Here is a 22,587-nt window from a genome sequence, read left to right on the forward strand (position 1 = left end):
TCCTATGGGAAAAAATGCCGGATCCAGCATTCAGGCAAGTCTTCAGTTTTTTGGGCCGGAGATAAAACCGTAGCATGCTGCGGTTTTATCTTTTGCCTGATCATTCAAAAAGAAAAAAACTGAAAACAGCTCTCCATTCAGAATGCACGGGGATAAAACTGATCAGTTCTTTTCCGGTATAGAGCCCCTAGGACGGAACTCTATGCCGTAAAAGAAAAACGCAAGTTATGCCCAGTGTGTTCCTCCAACGTGACCTATTCCCCTGTAAACCTCAAGAAAAGAATCATGAGAAAACAAGCAGACTAGAAATAAGTCATAGACCTGTATTTGTGTGACAGCATCTTCCTGATGCATGATAATATACATATACCATGATGTATATCAGCGCATATTACATATGTACAGTACAGACCAAAAGTTTGGACACACCTTCTCATTCAAAGAGTTTTCTTTATTTTCATGACTATGAAAATTGTAGATTCACACTGAAGGCATCAAAACTATGAATTAACACATGTGGAATTATATACATAACAAAAAAGTGTGAAACAACTGAAAATATGTAATATTCTAGGTTCTTCAAAGTAGCCACCTTTTGCTTTGATTACTGCTTTTCACACTCTTGGCATTCTCTTGATGAGCTTCAAGAGGTAGTCACCTGAAATGGTTTTCACTTCACAGGTGTGCCCTGTCAGGTTTAATAAGTGGGATTTCTTGCCTTATAAATGGGGTTGGGACCATCAGTTACATTGTGGAGAAGTCAGGTGGATACACAGCTGATAGTCCTACTGAATAGACTGTTAGAATTTGTATTATGGCACGAAAAAAGCTGCTCAGTAAAGAATAACGAGTGGCCATCATTACTTTAAGAAATGAAGGTCAGTCAGTCAGTCCGAAAAATTGGGAAAACTTTGAAAGTGTCCCCAAGTGCAGTCACAAAAACCATCAAGCGCTACAAAGAAACTGGCTCACATGCGGACCGCCCCAGGAAAGGAAGACCAAGAGTCACCTCTGCTGCGGAGGATAAGTTCATCCGAGTCACCAGCCTCAGAAATCGCAGGTTAACAGCAGCTCAGATTAGAGACCAGGTCAATGCCACACAGAGTTCTAGCAGCAGACACATCTCTAGAACAACTGTTAAGAGGAGACTGTGTGAATCAGGCCTTCATGGTAGAATATCTGCTAGGAAACCACTGCTAAGGACAGGCAACAAGCAGAAGAGACTTGTTTGGGCTAAAGAACTGTCATGGTCTTACCTCCTTGCTGTTCCCTTCGTTTGACATGTGCTGGCGGCCATCTTGGTTTCTGGGTTTTCTTGTAGCCTCCCACCCTGCGGCTCCTCCTTCCCACTGGGAGGAGCTGGATGCCCAGCTCATATATATAGGAGGTCTGTGGCTTCAGTTCCTTGCTTGGTCCTCCTGTGTTCACATGCTTCCAAGACTGCTGCTGCTTCTGGTTCCTGATCCTGGCCTCGTCTGACTACCCCGTTGGTTCCTGATTCCGGCTTCGTCTGACTACCCCGTTGGTTCCTGATTCCGGCTTCGTCTGACTACCCCGTTGGTTCCTGATCATGGCTTCGTCTGACTACCCCGTTGGTTCCTGTTCCTGGCTTCGTCTGACTACCCTTCTGGTTCCTGACCTCTGTCTCCGCAAGACCCTGCTTCGGTTTAGCCATCCGTTCGGACTTTGCTTACGGCTTGCTCTTCAATAAAACCTTCTTATTTTCCACTTATCTCTTGTTGTACGTCTGGTTCATGGTTCCATGACATTAGGACCAAGCCATGAATTCTGACGGTACAGGGCCACCCTCGCTACCTACGCTGGTTGCCAGACTTGATCAGCAGGATCACCTGTTGGGTCGGTTCGCTGTGGCGTTGCAAACCCTGCTTGAACGCACGGCTCATTTAGCTTCCGTTGCCGATGGGTCGGTTGTCGCTCCTGGGCCCGCTCCTACTGCCGCTCCGGTTGTTGCGCCAGAGTCTACCCTGACACCTGTTGCTGCGCCTGTGGTGTTTCAGGGTATGACCGGTTCTGCCCCCCTTCCACAGCGCTTTGGGGGAGAGCCAACTCAGTGCCGAGGTTTCCTTAACCAGGTGGGCATTTACTTCGAGTTGCTGCCACATGCCTTTCCTACTGAGAGATCAAGGGTGGGCTTCTTGATCTCGCTGCTCTCGGACAAGGCCTTGGCCTGGGCCAGCCCTTTATGGGAGAACAACAATCCGGTGGTTGCCGAGTTTTCCGGTTTTGTTGCTTCTCTTCGGAAGGTATTCGATGTGCCGGCTCGTGCTGCCTCTGCTGCGAAGCTCCTTATGTCCATCAGACAGGGTTCACGATCCGTAGCTGAATACGCCATTGAGTTTCGTACCCTGGCAGCAGAGGTGGGCTGGAATAATGAGGCTCTGGTCGCTGCTTTCTCTCATGATCTCTCGGATGCCTTGAAGGATGAGGTTGCAGCTAAGGACCTACCAGTGGAGCTCGAGTCTCTTATTTCTTTCCTGATTTTGATTGACACCAGACTCAGGGAGAGACCTTCCTTTAAGGAGAGCCTGCGGAGGTCTCCTAACAGATTGGCGCCTACGTTTGCTGTCCCACCCGTGCCTCCCTCTCCTCCCACGCCTCCTGGGGATGACTTGTCTGGGGGTGAACCCATGCAGCGGGGGTTTGCTCGCCTGTCTGAGGGGGAGAGGGTACTCCGGAGACGCGAGGGCCGATGCATGTACTGTGGTCTCGGTGGGCATTTTCGGTTGGCATGTCCGAACCGTCCGGGAGAACGCTCGCACCTGAGGTCCTGTCGGGGGCAGATCTTGGGTGGAGTCTCCTCGTCCCCGGTTTCCCGTGTTGACAAACCACTGATCACGGTTGTCCTCTCCTGGGTCGGGGGCTCGGTGACGACCCAGGCGTTGGTGGACTCTGGTGCTGGTGGTTTGTTCATTGATAGAGTGTTCGTTGCCGCCAATTCCATTCCTCTGCAGCCTCGAGGTTCCCCACTGGCTCTTGAGGCGATAGACGGCAGACCCCTTCTGCCGCCACACGTGACTCATGAGACCCTTCCAGTGGGGATAGCCATTGGTGCCGTTCACAGAGAGTCGGTCTGTCTCCAGGTTATTTCGTCTCCACACTACTCGGTGGTCTTGGGGTACCCCTGGCTCCAGAAGCATAATCCGACTTTCGATTGGAGATCGGTCGAGATCCTCTCGTGGTCACCGCAGTGTGGGGCTAGTTGCATCCATGGGCCTGTCAAGTTGCTGTGTACTTCCTCGGACTCTCTGTTGCCTCCTGAATACGAAGAGTACCGGGATGTATTCGATAAGGTGCGCGCGGTTGCCCTACCTCCGCACCGCCCATACGATTGTGCCATAGAGTTACAATCCGGTGCCGTTCCTCCTCGTGGCAAAGTCTATCCACTGTCGGTAGCGGAGAATGAGGCCATGGAGGAGTACGTGAGGGAGGCGCTTTCACGCGGACACATTCGCAAATCCTCGTCCCCGGCAGGGGCTGGATTTTTCTTTGTGAAAAAGAAGGGCGGCGAGTTGAGGCCTTGCATCGATTACAGGGGTCTCAATCGCATCACGATCAAGAACGCTTACCCGATACCCTTGATTTCCGAGCTGTTCGATCGCCTCAAAGGGGCCACGGTCTTTACCAAACTCGACCTGAGGGCGGCATATAACCTGGTAAGGATCAAGGCGGGCGATGAGTGGAAGACCGCGTTTAACACCAGGACCGGTCATTATGAATCCTTGGTTATGCCCTTTGGGTTGTGCAATGCGCCCGCAGTCTTCCAGGAATTCATCAACGATGTTTTCCGTGACCTGTTGCAGCAGTGTGTGGTGGTCTATTTGGATGACATCTTGGTATATTCTGCATCCATGGAGGCCCACATTCTGGATGTCAGACGAGTGTTGCAACGCTTACGAGAGAACAAGCTGTTCGGTAAGCTTGAGAAATGCGAATTTCACCGATCCCAGGTAACCTTCTTAGGTTACATCATTTCCGCTGAGGGGTTCTCCATGGATCCTGAGAAGGTTTCGGCTGTCTTACAGTGGCCCCAGCCCAGTGGGCTTCGTGCCCTGCAGCGCTTTTTGGGCTTCGCCAATTATTATCGGAAGTTCATCAGGGACTTTTCCATGCTAGCCAAGCCTCTCACGGATCTGACCAGGAAGGGCAGTAATCCTCAGGTCTGGCCGCTCGAGGCCATCCGAGCTTTTGAGGCTCTAAAGTCCGCCTTTGTGTCGGCTCCGATTCTGTCGCATCCCAACCCTGGGTTGCCTTTTGTCCTCGAGGTGGACGCGTCTGAGACGGGAGTAGGCGCCCTCCTGTCTCAGCGTAGAACACCAGAGGGTCCTCTGCTTCCTTGTGGGTTTTACTCCCGGAAACTGTCTTCCGCGGAGTGCAACTATCAGATTGGTGACAGGGAGTTATTGGCCATCGTGCAGGCCCTTAAAGAATGGAGGCACTTGCTCGAGGGCTCGGTGGTTCCGGTTCTCATCCTGACGGACCACAAGAATCTGACCTACCTCTCTGAGGCCAAGAGATTGACACCACGTCAGGCCAGATGGGCTCTGTTCTTGTCACGTTTTAATTACGTGGTCTCCTACCTACCCGGCTCCAAGAACATCAGAGCGGATGCCTTATCACGGCAGTACTCCGAGCTGTCCGGGGAGGAGTCGATTCCGACTACGGTCATACCCCCGAATCAGATCCTGGCCGCTATTCGCACCAGCCTGACTTCTCCTCTGGGTGAGCAGATTTTGGCGGCTCAATCTGGTGGTCCCTCTGGGAGACCCAACGGCAGATGTTTTGTGCCTGAGGAGTTGCGCACTCGGTTGTTGCGAACCTACCATAACTCCAAGGCCGCGGGGCACCCTGGAAAGAATCAGCTGTCCTGGGCGGTTTCACGTCTGTTCTGGTGGCCTTCTCTACGTTCCGACATCGCCGCATATGTAGCGGCATGCTCCGTTTGTGCCCAGAGTAAGTCCCCTCGGCACCTTCCGTTGGGCCTTTTGCAACCCATAGCCACCGGGGAGCGTCCATGGTCACACCTGGGGATGGATTTCATTGTGGACCTCCCTGCATCCCGAGGCCATACGGTCATTCTCATGATTGTGGATCGGTTTTCCAAAATGTGCCACTGTGTTCCTCTCAAGAAGTTACCCTCTGCACAAGAGTTGGCCTCGATTTTTGCCAGGGAGGTCTTCCGGTTGCACGGTTTGCCCAAGGAGATTGTGTCGGATCGGGGGAGTCAGTTTGTGTCCAGGTTCTGGCGCGCCTTTTGCTCCCAGTTGGGGATTCATCTCTCTTTCTCCTCGGCCTACCACCCTCAGTCCAATGGGGCCGCAGAACGATCCAATCAGGCCTTGGAGCAATTCCTTCGTTGCTATGTCTCCGATCACCAAGACAATTGGGTTGACCTCCTGCCTTGGGCTGAGTTTGCCAGGAACACGGCGGTGAACTCTTCCTCTGGGACGTCTCCCTTCATGGCCAATTATGGGTTCCAACCTGCCGTGTTACCGGAGGTATTCTCTCCCCAGGATATTCCGGCTGTGGAGGATCACCTTTCCGTCCTACGTGCTTCTTGGGTACGGATCCAGAGGTCCCTTGAGGTCTCTGCGCAGCGCCAGAAACTCCAGGCTGATCGCAGACGAGCGCCCGCTCCTTCCTACCAGGTCGGAGACCGCGTATGGTTGTCCACCCGCAACCTCAACCTTCGAGTGCCCACTCCCAAGCTGGCGCCTCGCTTTGTTGGTCCCTTCCGAGTGCTTCGCAGGGTAAACCCGGTAGCCTATGCCCTTGCGCTTCCTCCTGGCATGCGGATCTCCAACGTGTTTCATGTCTCCCTGTTGAAGCCACTGGTGTGTAATCGTTTCACTTCCTCGATTCCTCGGCCTCGTCCGGTCCAAGTGGGCAATCGTGAGGAGTATGAGGTGAGCAATATCCTGGACTCACGCCTGGTCCGCGGCCGGGTGCAGTTTTTGGTCCATTGGCGTGGTTATGGTCCAGAGGAGCGTTCCTGGGTTCCCTCCGCAGATGTCCATGCTCCTGTCTTGCTCCGAGCCTTCCACGCACGCTTCCCTCAGAAACCGTTCCTTACTCCGCGGAGGAGGGGCCCTTGAGGGGGAGGTACTGTCATGGTCTTACCTCCTTGCTGTTCCCTTCGTTTGACATGTGCTGGCGGCCATCTTGGTTTCTGGGTTTTCTTGTAGCCTCCCACCCTGCGGCTCCTCCTTCCCACTGGGAGGAGCTGGATGCCCAGCTCATATATATAGGAGGTCTGTGGCTTCAGTTCCTTGCTTGGTCCTCCTGTGTTCACATGCTTCCAAGACTGCTGCTGCTTCTGGTTCCTGATCCTGGCCTCGTCTGACTACCCCGTTGGTTCCTGATTCCGGCTTCGTCTGACTACCCCGTTGGTTCCTGATTCCGGCTTCGTCTGACTACCCCGTTGGTTCCTGTTCCTGGCTTCGTCTGACTACCCTTCTGGTTCCTGACCTCTGTCTCCGCAAGACCCTGCTTCGGTTTAGCCATCCGTTCGGACTTTGCTTACGGCTTGCTCTTCAATAAAACCTTCTTATTTTCCACTTATCTCTTGTTGTACGTCTGGTTCATGGTTCCATGACAAGAACACAAGGAATGGACATTAGACCAGTGGAAATCTGTGCTTTGGTCTGATGAGTCCAAATTTGAGATCTTTGGTTCCAACCACCGTGTCTTTGTGCGACGCAGAAAAGGTGAACGGATGGACTCTACATGCCTGGTTCCCACCGTGAAGCATGGAGGAGGAGGTGTGATGGTGTGGGGGTGCTTTGCTGGTGACACTGTTGGGGATTTATTCAAAATTGTAGGCATACTGAACCAGCATGGCTACCACAGCATCTTGCAGCGGCATGCTATTCCATCCGGTTTGCGTTTAGTTGGACCATCATTTATTTTTCAACAGGACAATGACCCTAAACACACCTCCAGGCTGTGTAAGGGCTATTTGACCATGAAGGAGAGTGATGGGGTGCTGCGCCAGATGACCTGGCCTCCACAGTCACCGTACCTGAACCCAATCGAGATGGTTTGTGGTGAGCTGGACCGCAGAGTGAAGGCAAAAGGGCCAACAAGTGCTAAGCATCTCTGGGAACTCCTTCAAGACTGTTGGAAGACCATTTCAGGTGACTACCTCTTGAAGCTCATCAAGAGAATGCCAAGAGTGTGCAAAGCAGTAATCAAAGCAAAAGGTGGCTACTTTGAAGAACCTAGAATATGACATATTTTCAGTTGTTTCACACTTTTTTGTTATGTATATAATTCCACATGTGTTAATTCATAGTTGTGATGCCTTCAGTGTGAATCTACAATTTTCATAGTCATGAAAATAAAGAAAACTCTTTGAATGAGAAGGTGTGTCCAAACTTTTGGTCTGTACTGTATATCTTCTATAGACAGTTTCTACTATAACAGCCATCTGCCAGGAAGAGTTATGATCAGCCTTTTTGCACCTTACTTTGCTTATGGTCTTTTTGATTTGGGGACGAGGGGGTTCATTTCCTTTTGATTTTTTTTTCTTAAGTTGCTATGGCCAAAGTGTGTTATACATATTAGTCTCTATAGCATGTTCCAGAAACATATTTGTGACGGATTGAACCATCACTGGGGCTGCTGGAGAGGCCTGAGGGCTAGCTCCCCCGGCTCATTATTCCACTAAGGGAAAAATAGGTAGTTTCTGCCTGTGAGTGATTAAGTTATCCCATTGTGTTGGTTAATTGTATCACTGGTGGGTATTGTCTGCCTGTGAGTGATTATGTTATCCCATTGTGTTGATTAATTGTATCACATGTGTGTGTTTTCTGCCTGTAACTGCATGTGATTGGTTTTTGTGAAAACTGTCTCAGTCTTCCACAAGGTCCCCATTGGGAGTGTCCCTTGCTGGAAGACCTGCATAAAAGGCTGGCATGTAGCCTCATTAAAGTGTCCTGTTCTAACTTTCATGAAGTCTGGGCTCATGTTTGGGGGATTGGAGAACTACACTCTGGGGATTGCTATAATCATTGTACTCTCCAGAGTATAATCCCTAGCTCTTATAAGAGCTTGTTCCTGCATCGCTCTCTGAAGGAAGAGAGGGTCACCCACTTCTACCCACCGTCTTCTACCCACCCTGGACCTGGTCGTAGGTCCAGGGTGGGTAGAAGACGGTGAGATCCCAACCAAGCTGCGGCGGTTCGTTGGGTCGGCAGTGCTTGCAGTGTCAAGTGGAGTGCTCGGAGCCCTCGGGAAGCACTAGAAGCATCCATCAACGGAGGTACCCAGTCGAGGCGCCAGGAGATCCGTTACAATATCATTACACATGTGTTATCACACCTTTGTCATTTTGCTGGTGTCTGATGTCCAGTGTGAACTATTCCTCTGTAAACCTCAAGAAAAGAGTCATGAGACAGGTAATTAATATTTATATTAATTACTGATAACAAGCAGGCTAGATATGAGCTCTAGAGCTGTATTTGTATGATGGTATCCTCTTGATGCATGTTGATGTACAATATTAGTGCATAAAATGTATATCTTGTATATACACAATTTGTTCATAATATGTGTACCTTCTATAGACAGTTTCTAGTATAACAGCCATATCTCAGGGAGAGTTATGACCAGGCTTTTTGATCCTTACTTTTGCTTATGGACTTTTTGACCATAAATTAGGGTTTTGATTGGGAAGATGGGTTTGCTTTCTGTTTAATGTTATTTCTTTGCTTATGATGTTATGGTCCTAGTGTGTTATACCTATTATACTCTATAACATGTACCAGGAACATATTATCACACATATATTATCACACCTTTGTCTTTTTTCAGGTATCAGATGCCCAATGTGTTCCTGAAACCTGAGCTATTCCCCTGTAAAACTCGTGGAAAAAAATTTGTAGGCTAGACATGAGTTCTAGACCTGTAATTGTCTGATGGTATCTTTTTGGTGCATGGTGATATAGAGATGTGCAATGTTAAACATAACCTATAATCTTATAAATAAAAACGGCAGCTAATTAAATTTAATAGTAAAAGTAGGGAGAAGATGTCCCAGTGTGGGAAAAATTTGGCAACCCTGTGAAAAAGGAAACCCTGTATGGAAAGATGCTTGGGGGGATGTCCTTCTGGTGGACCCAGATTACTCCTTAGACATCCCGTACAGTGGAAAGTGCAATGGGTCCAGGATGAACCAATTTACAGTGTATCCATAGGTCAGATTTACTTAGGTTCTAGCTCATATAATAATCATCGATCCATTAAACAACACTGTGGCACTTTGTTCCAGCAGGGCATATCGGCCCCTGAACAATGATGGAACTGTACTGTCGAGCAGAGGGTTAACACCAAGATACTCTTAGAACCCAACAGAAAATGAGACAGCTGTGAATAAAGTCCTGCCTTATCCCTATGCTCCCTGCTGGAGTGAACAACCAAAGTACCGCTACAGCAGGAACACTGAAGCCCATATGCAATGAAAAGTCTGGGCTAAAGTACTCTTGTACATGAGGGGTTAATGCTAAAGTAGGATCAGCAGGATCAACCACAATTTCCCTGCTGTAGAAAGCTAACTTCGGTATCCTGCTACTACCTCTCCTGATGAAGTTTCAGTGCCAATAAGAAAGATTTTAGTTAGCTGTTACAGACACCAATATCACATACTGTAGCTACTTGTGATCGAGCATATGTGATATGGAAGTTAGCTTCCTACAGCAGGGAGATTGGGGTTGATAAAGGTATACAGGTTTTAGAAACACTTACGAGAAAAAGGGTAACAATGTTTTGAACTTGTGACTTTCAGGCTCCATATCTTACCATCCACTACAGCTTCGAACGTGAGACTACCATCATTTTATAGACAATTATCTTGGCTATTTCATACATAAATTGGACTTGCAACTATTTAGCTTATGATTAGTCATGTAACTGCATTGTTACTGTTTTGCTCCTGGTGGTGGAACAATCTTTTTCTTCTTGTATACAAAAAATTACAACCTGTTCTCACATTCCCTAATAGCTCAGTGTGTTATTAGGTTTATGTCCAAGTGAAAGGGCACTTGTTTGAATCCAGGAGCCACCATGAAGAAGATTTCCTAAGAAAAGAAAAACAGAATCATCTAGCCTATCCATAGCGGTATCTTGGCCAAGAAAATTGGCAAACTGCATCATGTGATTCCCATGACAGTTGTAAGAATAGGAAATTAAGTCTGTCCATCCATTCCAAAGCCAAGAGGTGGATGTTCAGGCAAAATATTGGAGTCAACAAGTCAGCTCATCACAATGTCTATCAGTTCTGGCATGACAAGCATGGCAGTGAAGGTGGCTCATATGCTTCGTAATAGTGAGATAACAGACATCCATGCAAGCACCGTGTGATGCACATTACAAAGGTGAAGAAGCCTCTATATCTACGAATTTCAATATCGTCATAAGAAGCATCGGCTCGAGTTTGCCAAAAAAGTACGAACAGTGGACAGTAGAAAATTTGAAACTGGTAATTTGGAGCAATGAGAAGGAAATCAATAGACTGGGCTCTGATGGGTGCAAATGGATCTGGCATAACCAAGGGAAAAAGGGGCTAACCGATCAAGAAATTGAAGGAACTGTCAAGTTCGGTGGAGGAAGCCTGATAATATGGGGTCATTTCAAAGCCAAAGGCATTGGATACTTGACCAAGATCGATGGTGGTCTCAATGCTGAGCTATATGTGGGTATTCTACAAGACAAGTTACTTTGTACATTTGAGTACTATGGGTATGAAAAGGATGACATAGTGTTCCAGCAGGACAACAACCCAAAGCATACGTCGAGATTGGAGAAGAAATGGTTTAATGACAATGAAGTAGAGGTGCTGGATTGGCCTCCACAGTCCCCAAACCTCAACCTAATCGAACACTTGTGAGTAGAGTTGAAGACAAAGCTGTATTTACACACAAGTGAGTCGAAAAGTATTGGCAACATGTAGAAGATACCCAGGAACAGATTTTGGTCGAGACATGCTTGAATCTGAACGAGATCATGCCCAGAAGGTAGTGTTAAAAGCCAAAGTTGGATTTACAAAATAATAACGAAATAATAAAAATTTAAATTTAGAATTTTTAAACAGTAACAATGCTGTTATATGACAAGAATCTGAATAATTCATCATATGCTAAATAGTTTATGTATGAGATAGCCAAGATGATTGTCTATAAAATGATGGTAGTCGTACATTTGAAGCTGCAGTGGATGGTGAGATATAGAGCCTGAAAGTTAAACGTTCAAAATATTGTTACCCTTTTTACCCTTCTGCTCGTCAGTGTATATGCATTATATTGTATATATTATGAGGGATTTATTTGTGTGAGACAGGCAGGTGACTATATGTCTGAATGGTGTATATACTTCATTAGTATGTATCTAGCTCTTTTTGTCTTGATTCTCACAGATAAAAGTTCTGGAGTATGCTGTATTTCTTACATATGCTGATTGGTAGTGAACAAAAGGCACCCAAAATGTGTCAATAAGGGCAAAGTGACATAAAATGCTAAAATAACTGATTGAACAAGATTCTGTATGAGGGGAAGCCAACAGATACCTGGATAACCGATATGGGGTGTTAACAATGACAGGGGTTGATAGTTTTCAAGGTATAAAACACTGATGCATGGGGCATATGGGGGAGGGGCAGAGGAGAGACAAGGATTGAAACTGTAATTATTGTTGTGTGTATAAATCTATGTCTATGTAATTTTTATTTTTATTCACCTATAACTCCATATATACTCATCAATAATAATAACTATAATTTAAATTTTCCACACTATACAATATACCTTTTTTTTTACACGCTCACTATTATGTCTCATTTATTGCACCCAACCTTCTAATCAGACCCAGTAAGAGGGTGTATTATATATAGTATACAGTTGCAAGAAAAAGTATGTGAACCCTTTGGAATTATATGGATTTCTGCACAAATTCGTCATGAAATGTGATCTGATCTTCATCTAAGTCATAACAATAGACAATCACAGTCTGCTTAAACTAACAACACACAAAGAATTAAATGTTACCAACCATGTTTTTATTGAACACACCATGTAAACAGTCACAGTGCAGGTGGAAAAAGTATGTAAACCCCTAGACTAATGACATCTCCAATAGCTAATTGGAGTGAGGTGTCAGCCAACTGGAGTCCAATCAATGAGATGAGATTGGAGGTGTTGGTTACAGCTGCCCTGCCCTATAAATAATACACACCAGGTCTGGGTTTGCTTTTCACAAGAAGCATTGCCTGATGTGAATGATGCCTCGCACAAAAGAGCTCTCAGAAGACCTACGATTAAGAATTGTTGACTTGCATAAAGCTGGAAAGGGTTATAAAAATATCTCCAAAAGCCTTGCTGTTCATTAGTCCACGGTAAGACAAATTGTCTATAAATGGAGAAAGTTCAGCACTGCTACTACTCTCCCTAGGAGTGGCCATCCTGTAAAGATGACTGCAAGGACACAGTATAGACTGCTCAATGAGGTGAAGGAGAATCCTAGAGTGTCAGCTAAAGACTTACAAAAGTCTCTGGCATATGCTAACATCCCTGCTAGCGAATCTACAATACGTAAAACACTAGACAAGAATGGATTTCATGGGAGGATACCATAGGGGAAGCTACTGCTGTCCCCAAAAAAATTGCTGCATGTTTACAGTTTGCACAAGAGCACCTGGATGTTCCACAGCAGTACTGGCAAAATATTCCTTGGACAGATTAAACCAAAGTTGAGTTCTTTGGAAGAAACACACAACATTTTGTGTGGAGATAAAGAGGCACAGCACACCAACATTAAAACCTCATCCCAACTGTGAAGTATGGTGGTGGGGGCATCATGGTTTGGGGCTGCTTTGCTGCGTCAGGGCCTGGACGGATTGCTATAATCGAAGGAAAAATGAATTCCCAAGTTTATCAAGACATTTTGTTTCCCCCTTGTCTCCCCCAGATCTTGAACTAAAATCTACCTCCTGCTTCCCAATCAGGAGGAAGCAGGAGGTAGATTTTAGTTCAAGATCTGGGGGAGACAAGGGGGAAACAAATAGAGACGCTAATAATTCAATACACAGCTGAGACAAAGCCTAGCTAGACAAAGAAGTAGAGACAGGAGGGACACCTGAGAAGTATCAGGCACCTCCAGAGCAAGCTGTGTAGTGACGGAAATGTATGTACATGAACGTACTTGAAAGTGTGAAACACAGAACCCCTACTCCAGATCCTGAGGAATTTTAATGGTGTGTTCTCCTGATACAATAGGACAAATTTTAAATGTGATATAATAAAAGTATAAGTTTTAATAATCAGTCAGTGAGGAATAAGGGCCACAGATGGTCCTAGAGACCCTTAAAAATTTTCGGTTTAAACAATAATGTGGTCACCTCCTGAGAGACCTATATGTATGTTGGTCGTTAGATGAAGATCAGATCACATTCTATGACCAATTTGTGCAGAAATCCATAACATTCCAAAGGGTTCACATACTTTTTCTTGCAACTGTATATTTATATATAATAAGTTCTTACATATTTGGCAAGCCGGGCAGGAGGGGAAAATGTGTGGCTGGAGAGTATATTAATAATTGTGTATATTTTATATTTTGAATCATTTGCATTACATTACTGTGGGTAACTGTTATTTAGTTGTGTTAGACATTTTGGTAGAAATTCCATTGTGTGTCGTTGTTGCTGTTTACTGCTTTGTTAGTCATGGTAGGACTGAAAAAGAAGCTTGTCAAGGTTAAGAATAATGAGACTACTGTTAACGTGCCATATTTTCCCACAACTTGCATGTTATCACAACATCTCCCCGTCATTTGCACATTGTGATGAAACACATGACTAGAGGCGCCCCGACCAGTAGTTATCAAATCTACTATTCGCAACTGAATGGGAGAGACCATCTGCCCTCAGGCTGCCTTAGAAATATAAGATACTGTAGACACTTCTCTAGACATCCTGATTAGCAATACAGAAGGTTTCACCACAACAACTGACCCCAAGAATACCATGTTCCTACTTTTACTATTCTATTTAATTAGCTGCCTTTTTTAAATATAACAAAATAAAACTATTTTAGGTACAGTGTACAGTCACAATCAAGCTTCTTTTCTAGTGTCAGTGACAGTTTAGGGAAAGGCTAGAAAGAAGAATAATTGTGTAGAATAGGGAAAGGCAGGGAACGCTTTCAGCTAAGGAGCAAGAAGTAAGAAGCTGTAACTGGGTGTGCCTGGCAGTGCCTTCTAGCTACTGCCTTATAGCACAGCTGCAACTGCTGCAGAACCTCAAAAGCAGCTGCTTTTAAGAACAATATTTGGGACAAAGCATCTTCACCCAGTCCAAGGGTATTTTTTAGTCTTTTTTTTTGGGGGGGTGGAAATAGCAATTAAAGTGTGCAACATGTTTTACAATACAGATGGTAGCATTTTAACAGTGATAACAAGTAAAATATTAGTCCAAAATCTGGGACAGAGCATCTCCACACAGGTTAAGATACATGCTCTGAGGAAACCAGGCACTGCCCAATACCATCCATTCAGTGAAGCTTGTTGGTGACAGCATCATGCTGTGGGATTTTTCAGTGGCTGGGACAGGCAGACTTGTCATAGTTGAAAGAAAGCTGAATAGAGCAAAGTACAGAGATATTCTTAATTAAAACCTGATCCACAGTGCACTGGGCCTCATACTGGGCCGAAGGTTTACCTTCCAACAGGATAATAACCCTAACCACATAGCTAGACAATGCAGGAGTGGCTTAGAGACAACTCTGTGAATGTCCTTGAGTGGTCAAAGCCTTGACTTGAACCCAATCGAACATCCATGAAAAGATCTGAAAATGGCTGCCCACCGATGGTCCCCATCCAACCTGACAGAACTAGAGAGGATCTGCAGAGAAGAATGGCAGAAAATCCCCTAGTCCAAATGTGCGAACCTTGTGGCATCATACCCAAGAAGCTGGAGGCTGTAATCACTGTCAAAGGTACCTCAACTAAGTTCTGAGTAAAGGGTCTAAATACTTATGTCAATGCAAAATTTAAGTTTTTCCTTTTCACACCGCGCAACAATAATTTTGCTACTGAAAGAAAAACATGTGATTTATACTAAAATGAGTGCACTGATTCCAAATATAAACTCGGAATTTGCCTCTAGATTTGAACCCCTTAAGGACCCTGGGATTTTTCATTTTTGAGTTTTGGTTTTCACTCTCCGCCTTTCCATAGTCCTAACTTTTTTATTTTTCCATTCACATAGCCTTTTAGGGCTATTTTTTTTGCAGGACAAGTTGTACTTTTTAATGGCACCATTTACGGTTGCATACCATGTAGTAAGAAGCGGGAAAAAAAATTCAAATGGGGTAGAATTGGGAAAAAACGCAATTCTGATAAAGGTTTTTATTTTTTTACACTGTACACTATGTGGTAAAAATGACCTGTTATCTTCATTCTCCAGGTCAGTACGGTTACAACGATACCACACTTGTATAATTTTTCTTGCGTTTTAATACTGAAAAAAATGAAAACTTTTGAGAAAAACATAATTTATTTTTTATAACTATAATATGACCTCTTTAACCTTTTTGTAGTTATATGTAGTTATGTGTACATGTGAGCTGTTTTTGCGGGACGATCTGTTCTTTTCAGTGATACCAATTTGAAGTGTGTGCAACTTTTTGATCACTTTTTATTAAAAATTATTGGGTAGTTGAAGTGACAAAAAATGGCAAATTGGCAGTTTTTATTTTTTTTACCGTTACGCCATTTACCGTATGCCATTAATATTGTTATATTTTAATAGTATGGGCATTTTTGCACGCGGCAATGCCCATGATGTTTATTTTTTTATTGTTTAAGTATTTTTATTTTAAGGAAATGGGGGTTATCTGAACTTTGTTTTTTTATTTTATTTTTATATTTGCAAAACCTTTTTTTACTTAATTTTTTTCCTTTTTGTAAGTCACCTTGGGTGACAATTATTGTTGATCGAGCACCAAAGTGCTCAGGTGTTCGGGTCGAACACCTTGGCATGCTCGGGAGAGGGGAGGGTGTCTGGTTCACAGGAAAAGGTCAGAAATTTATGGAAACATCACTGAAATGGTTCAGGAACAGCATGCAGAGGATGTCTGGATGCATCTTAGACTCCCAGGTCGCTGCTGGAAACGATGTTGTCCGAATAGTACGCCACTTTTACAGACTGACAATAATGCGCACAAAATCGATTTTAGAGGAAAAATTGTTAGGAAACATTCTTTCCTGTATATTTACTTGTATATAAAGTGCAAGTTCTGCCAAAAATTAAGGCACTCCGATACAACCTGTATATCACATAATGGAGGGCCTCATTCACGTTATGGTACAATTGTTAAGGTAGTGGGACTCCTACACTCATAAAGCCTATGCACTAAGTGAAAGGGCTTCCAAAAATTCCAAGGAACCGGCACTTTCTATTACACATAAAGGAAGTCATCATACACCCTTGAAAAATTATGATTTATGGCCTGCTGGTGACTGTCAAAAACATCAGGAGCAAGGGCCTGATGTTGACCCTCAAAAACATTACAGGCGAGGGCCTGCTGCTGAGCTGACCATCTAAAACATTAGAGGTGAGTGTCTGTTGCTGATCTGAGCATAGAAAAAGCTATGGGCGAGTGCCTGCTGCTGAGCTGACCATTGAAAAAATTAGGGGCGAGTGCCTGCTTCTTAGCTAACCATTGAATAAATTATGGGCGAGGGTCTGCTGCTGAGCTGACCCTGTAAAACATTATGGTTGAGGGCCTGCTGGTGAGCTGACACTCAAAAACATTAATGCTGGTGAGCTTACCCTCTAAAAGATTGTAGGTAAGGGTCTGCTGGTGAGCTGACCCTGTAAAACATTATGGTTGAGGGCTTGTTGGTGAGCTGACCCTCAAAAACATTATATGCAAGGGCCTGCTGGTGAGCTGACCCTCTAAAACATTACATGCGAGCGCCTGCAGGTGAGCTGGCCCTCTAAAAGATTGTAGGTGAGGGCCTGCAGGTGAGCTGACCCTCTACAAAATTAGGAGTGAGGGCAGACTAATAAGCATGTTGATATGATGGAAAAGGAGGAGGACGAGAAAAGGAATATTGTACAATATACCCTTTTTTGTGGTGGAAGGGGTGCATGAGAATACAGTGTATTCAGAACATTATAAAAAACACATTTAAAGTGCCTTTATGTTCAGGGGCAATCCAGGCCTTGTTCATTTTTATAAGAGTCAACCTGTCAGCATTTTAGTTGACAGGCAGATGTGCTTATCAGTTATTATGCCCCCAGCAGCACTAAATACCAGCTCTGACAAAATGCTGGCGGCAGGGCAGGCCAGCAACTCCAAGGCGTAGAGCGCCAGTTCGTTCCAAGTGTCCAGCTTGGACACCCAGTAGTCGTAAGGCACAGAGGGATCATTGAGGACGCTGACACGGTCTTCTACGTACTCCTTCACCATCTTCCAAAATTTTTACCTCCTTGTGACATTAGCCCACGCATCAGGGTGAGGGTGCTGGCGGGGTGTCATGAAACTGTCCCAGGCTTTGGAGAGTGTTGCCCTACCTCTGTTGGAACTGCTTTGTGTTCCCCTCGTCTCCCCTCCTCGGTTGCCCAAGGAACTACATACTCTGTCGCCAGCGTTGTCAGCTGGAAATTTTTGTAGCAATTTTTACACAAGGACCTTCTGGTATTGCACCATTTTGCTCATCCTCTCCACCACAGGAATGAGAGATGAGAAGTTCTCTTTGTAGCGGTGGTCGGGAAGGGTGAACAACCAGTAATCAGTGTTGTACAAAATGCGTAAAACGCGTATGTCATGGGAAAAGCAGCCTAACATAAAGTCAGCCATGTGTACCAGAGTCCCAACAGGCAAGACTTTGCTGTTGTCATCAGGAGGTTGGCTCTCAATCTCCTCATCCTCTTCCTCCTCTTCGGCCCATCCACGCTGAACAGATGGAATAACCCCGCTATGGGTACTACCCTCTGTAGCGGAGGCAACCGTCTCCTGCTCCTCCTCCTCATCCAATTAGCACTGAGAAGATGAAGTGAGGGTAGTCTGGCTATTACCCTGTGTACTGTCTTCCCCCATTTCCACCTCTTCCACATGCAAAGTGTCCGCCTTCATTGTGAGTGTTTCAGTAGACACAGAAGTGGGATGGTGACGCTGATAATAGCGTTATTGCCGCTCACCATCTGTGTTGATTCCTCAAAGTTTTTAAAAACCTCACAGAGGTCAGACATCCATGCCCACTCCTCGCTTGTGAAGAGCAGAAGCTGACTGGAAAGGCGACGACCATGTTGCAGCTGGTATTCCACTATTGCCCTCTGCTGCTCACAAAGCCTGGCCAACATGTGCAACGTCGAGTTGAGCTGGCAATTGTAAGTGCTGCTGCAGCATTCACAGACCGGCGAAAGCTGTCGATGACTTGCGGAAATGGGCACAAACGCAGCGCACCTTCACCAGTAGCTCAGGCAAATTGGGGTAGGTTTTGAGAAACCACTGAACCACTAAGTTGAAGACGTGGGCTAGGCATGGGATGTGTGTGAGCTTGCCGAGCTCCAAAGCCGCCACCAAGTTACAGCCATTATCAGACACAAACATGCCAGGTTCTAGATTGAGTGGCGAGAGCCACAGCTCAGTCTGGTCTATTATCCCCTGCCGCAGATCTGCAGCGGTGTGCTGCTTGTCACCTAAGGAGATCAGCTTAAGCACGGCCTGTTGACGCTTCCCCACTGCAGTGCTACACTGCTTCCAGCTGCCGACTTATGACTAACCAACATGGCTACGGCATTACAGTGAAGGGCAGTACTTACCTGCAAGCTTATTGGCTGCGTAGCAGCCAACAAACGTGCGGGGAGGAGACTTGAGCATTGCGCTCAGGCACATGCGGTATTCGTCCGAATACCGCCATGTGCAAGCATCGAGATGCTCGAGCCGAACTGGTATTCGGCCGAGCATGCTCGATCAACTCTAGTGACAATAACTGGCAATCAGTAGATTGCCTATTGTGTCCATTGATGTCTATATAGACACCATTGAACACTTCATTTGCACTATACCAATACAATGCTGCCACCTAGTGGCCTGTAATGGTATAGTCATGACATTTGACCACGGCATCTGAAAGCGAAAATGTATGCGATCAGCCTTATGGCTGATCGCATACATGTGCCACGGGTCTCTGCTATTTAAAATAGCAGAAACCCGGCAGCTATGGCGCCCGCTGCACATGCGAGTGGGCGCTATGCTTGGGGACGGGACTTTCGCCGTACATGTACGGCGGAGGTCCTTAAAGGGTTAAGTTATGCATGCAATGCCGATTCAGTTATAATATTAATGCATTATATTGGAGATTTTCCAATGGACATTTCCAGACCTGTTTGGTCGCACTCAGGCTGTCAGCAGTAAGTATATAAGGCTAGCTGGACAGATTTTGATAAAGTGATCTGTTATAGTGCTATCAGTTTTGAAACTTAAGATGGATAAACGCAAATGTGTTAACGATCCAGATAATTTCTGCTACATATGCGGAAAATACACTACTTATGATCAGCACAAGAATCTGACAAAGCGAGTGCGTCTTGCAGCTGGGATGCATTTGTGCTAGTAGTGCAGAACTTCCTTGGGAACAGACGAGCTGCAAACTATGCTGAATTAGTAGACAACATGCTTACAGCATATGAACAACTTGGCTGCTGAATGTCATTGAAAGTGCATTTCTTACATTCCCATCTTGACTTTTTCCCACCCAATTTGGGACATGTAAGTGACGAACATGAACAGCGGTTCCATAAAGATATTTCTACAATGTAGAACAGGTATCAAGGCCGCTGGAATAAGAACATGACGGGGGACTACTGCTGGTTTGTGCAACGGGAAAATATGACCATTCACAAACGCAAAAGCAGAGGCCTGAAGCACTTTTAACAGTACTGGGCCTTGGTAAAGTAAGACTTTTAAACAGAAAAACAAGACTTTTTGAAATTTTGTTATTCCATTACATTTTCATACACTGTTTAGTACGCAAACTTTTGTGACGTGTTACAACAATTTGGACTTCAGATTTGTAATCCGCACACTTGATTTAGTATAAGACAAATGTTTTTTGCCCAGTAGCAGACGAAAAGTTTTTTTTTTTGTTGCGTGGTGAGCATAGATTTCAAACATTCTTTTTTCACTTTGTCATTATGGGGTAATTTTAGTACAAGTCCTCAACATAACAAAATGTGAAAAGAGTCAAAGGGCTAGAAGACTTTCCAAATGCTCTGTATGCTACATGACCAATAAACGTGATTTCACTGGTCTAGGAATCGGCCATAGACCTCACTGGAGTACTGTGGCCTCTTCAAGCAGCTCACTGGCTTGGACCACACCAACCAGATATTGATGAAGTATACTGAGGATAGGTCATCAATGTTAAACAACTAGACAAACCCTTTAAAGACACTACAGATTTTTTTTTAATCTATCTACAATGACTTGAGATTCCAGGAACAACCATGTTGGCATCCTACTATGTAGTTAGTCTATATAACTCCATCTCACATCAGAATGATCTTGTAGCCGTGAAAACTGCTTTGCAAAATACTGGTTACACTGTAGGTTGCCAAATTTTATTTTACAGCTTCTGGAAATAGTTCTTGATGGAAATTACTTTGTGTTTAGGGATATATTCTGTGTGCAACACTGCATGACCACTATGGGGTCTAACAGGGCCCTGACTTATGCCAAAATCTTTATGAACCATGTGGAGGAGACGACCATTTACACATCTGTATACTATCCTAACTGTGTTGGTGGTGGTGGTATATTGATGATGTACTTCCCTTGAATGGCTAATGAAACAACTTTGCATAATCTTTTCCTGAATGAACTTTACAGGGGTTGTCTGAAACCCCAAAACTGGCATCATTGCCGGGTCACAAGCAGGAGCAGCTGTTCCTGTCAGTACTGTGCTCACTACAACACATATTGTAGATATCAGAATCCGTACACAACATATATAGCTACCGTGTACGGACTCTGTATGCGCTTCAGTGACAATCACTTCTGAAAAGCCCAAACTTCAGGAGCCTGTTTTGCTAGTAAAACAATAAAATCAATTAATGTATTTGTGACAGTTTTATAAAAAAATTATTAATGGTGTAGGTACACTTTAAATGAATACAATACAAGTTCTGCAGAATATTTTCCAATAAAACTACTTTATATATCATTCTGCTCAGTTCCTCCTGCCTATAACATGCCGCCTGCAGGCTGCTCTGCATATCCATGGTGACAGGTTCCCTTTAACAATGTCTGCTTGCTATCAGTAAAAGGAAACTGTCCATATGTTCTATCAGGGTATATGGATATAGTAGTGGAAATAATCCCTGCAATGAGCCAAAGCAGAGAGGGTGAAATCACCAAAATATACAGTCCATCCACTAGAACACATACATATTCCAAATAACAGTAATAGGTTGCCACTATTAACATTCAGTTCAATAAATCCCAACCTGAGAAGGCATAAACTACTTCACTTCCCTGAACTGGCTGAAACCTCCTTTTTGGGTCTGCCCAATAACATTTCAGTCAGTAAGGCACTCTGTGCACACAATTTGACTGTGACTTATAGTCTACTATAAACCAGTTTCTATGCTTCATGAAGCAATTTATGGTTTATAAAAATGATAAAAGATACCTGTCATTTTGGAGTCCGATGGCTTGTCCCTGGGTTGCTGGCTGAGAAAAAATAGAGCAGAAAAATTTACTTCATGTTCTAAAAGAAAGCAGCAACTTCATCATTTGGCTTCCTATTCAAACACTAGAACGGATTGTACATTTTGATCTAGGAAATAAATAGGCACAGGAAAAAAAGGATCTGAGCAGTTCTGTCCAGCAACTGACCAACCTCGTGACCATCTATCTGTCTCTATCTATCTATCTATCTATCTATCTTATATCTATCTATCTAAAATGATAAATTCCACGGCACATCCCAAAAAACTTGTTTTATTCACCAGAGATATGCTATATATATATAGTTTTTTTGGATGTGCTGTGGAATTTATCATTTTATGTAAGTAAGGTGGGTGGATTGCCCCGACAACCGCTGGCACCCAGCCACACTACTTCTTTTTTGCTGTGCTGCCCTTGTTTTTTATATATTGTCTATCTTATCTGTCTATTGATCTATCTGTCTATCTCATATACTTTGTATATAGATATATAATGTAGCTAGCTATTGCCATGAAAATTGGAAATTCTTATACCAAAATACTGGATATGAGCTTTAACCCTTAGTGACCAGCCTGTTTTGGGTCTTAATGACCAAGCAAATTTTTTCATTGCATTTATATAGCTATCATTTATTTTTATTTTTCCATCAATGTAACCCTATGAGAGTTTGTTTTTTGTGGGCCAAGTTGTATCTTTTAATGACACAATTTTGGGGTACACATTACTCATTTATTAACTTTTATTAACTCAGTTGATGGGAAATAAACATCAATACGCCACAGTATTTTTATGTTGTAAATTTTGCAAAATTGAATTTGCAACATGAATTTACAACATGATA

General features: G+C 44.5%; 1 protein-coding gene across 1 annotated transcript in view; it reads right to left on the reverse strand.

Moving 5' to 3' along the window:
- LOC122923149 (AF4/FMR2 family member 3-like) overlaps positions 1 to 22,587 on the reverse strand; it is a 96,137-nt gene that overhangs the window by 44,765 nt on the left and 28,785 nt on the right. Inside the window, exon 3 of the mRNA XM_044273876.1 lies at positions 21,709 to 21,749. Within this exon, the coding sequence (XP_044129811.1) occupies positions 21,709 to 21,749 (41 nt within the window). The remainder of the gene's footprint in view (positions 1 to 21,708; positions 21,750 to 22,587) is intronic.

Source organism: Bufo gargarizans, unplaced genomic scaffold (assembly GCF_014858855.1).
Source record: "Bufo gargarizans isolate SCDJY-AF-19 unplaced genomic scaffold, ASM1485885v1 original_scaffold_1261_pilon, whole genome shotgun sequence".
In the NCBI taxonomy this organism is placed as follows: Eukaryota; Metazoa; Chordata; class Amphibia; order Anura; family Bufonidae; genus Bufo; species Bufo gargarizans.